The 711-nt window shown below is 51.6% G+C and overlaps 1 protein-coding gene across 1 annotated transcript in view; it reads right to left on the reverse strand.

Moving 5' to 3' along the window:
• The window catches only part of LOC115949119 (cingulin-like), a 12,014-nt gene that overhangs the window by 3,560 nt on the left and 7,743 nt on the right, over positions 1-711 (reverse strand). Inside the window, 2 exon segments of the mRNA XM_031065436.1 lie at positions 1-21; positions 120-359. Coding sequence (XP_030921296.1) covers positions 1-21; positions 120-359 — 261 coding nt within the window.

Consider the following 711-nt stretch of genomic DNA (forward strand, 5'->3'; position numbering starts at 1 on the left):
CGTCTCCTCCAGCCGGGAAACCTGCCGGAAAAACGCCAAAATTCCCCCAAACTCCTGGCCGGATTTTCCCAAAAAATCCGCAGAATTCCTGGAAAACTCAGCTCCGATTCCCAACAAACCTCGTCCTGGAGCTTCCCGAGGTTCTGTTGGAATTTTTCTGCCTCAGCCTCGCGGTCTTGGGCAATTTTTTGGGAATCCGTGAGTTCCCGCCGGGATTTTTCCTGGAATTCTTCCAGTTGGGATTGGAGCGAGGCCAGGGAGCTCTGGGATTCCGCCGTCATCTGCTCCAGCTGGACAACAGGGATTTTGGGATTGGCAATTTTGTGGGACGGTGCCAAAACTGGGATCTGGGTGGGAGTCTTGGGGGGTGGAAATCCCAGAATTCCACGAAAAAAAGCTGAAAATTCCACGGAAAACCCCCAGAATTCAATGAAAAAAAAAAAACCCAAATTTCCCCCAGATTCCCCAAAAAAAAAACCCCCACCCCAAAATGCCACAAAAAACCTCTGAAATTCAGTGGAAAACCCCCGAAATTGCGTGAAAATCCCTGGAATCTTTTCGCACACCTCCTGGCCGAGCCGATCCCACCGGAGCCGATCCCAAATCCCGCAGGGAAACCCCACAATTCCAGGGAAGAGCCCCCCCCAAAAAAAAACCCCAATAATTCACCAAAAAAAGCCCCAAAATCCCACGGAAGCCGCCGGGACTGCG

Source organism: Geospiza fortis, unplaced genomic scaffold, assembly GCF_000277835.1.
Source record: "Geospiza fortis unplaced genomic scaffold, GeoFor_1.0 scaffold15, whole genome shotgun sequence".
Lineage (NCBI taxonomy): Eukaryota > Metazoa > Chordata > Aves > Passeriformes > Thraupidae > Geospiza > Geospiza fortis.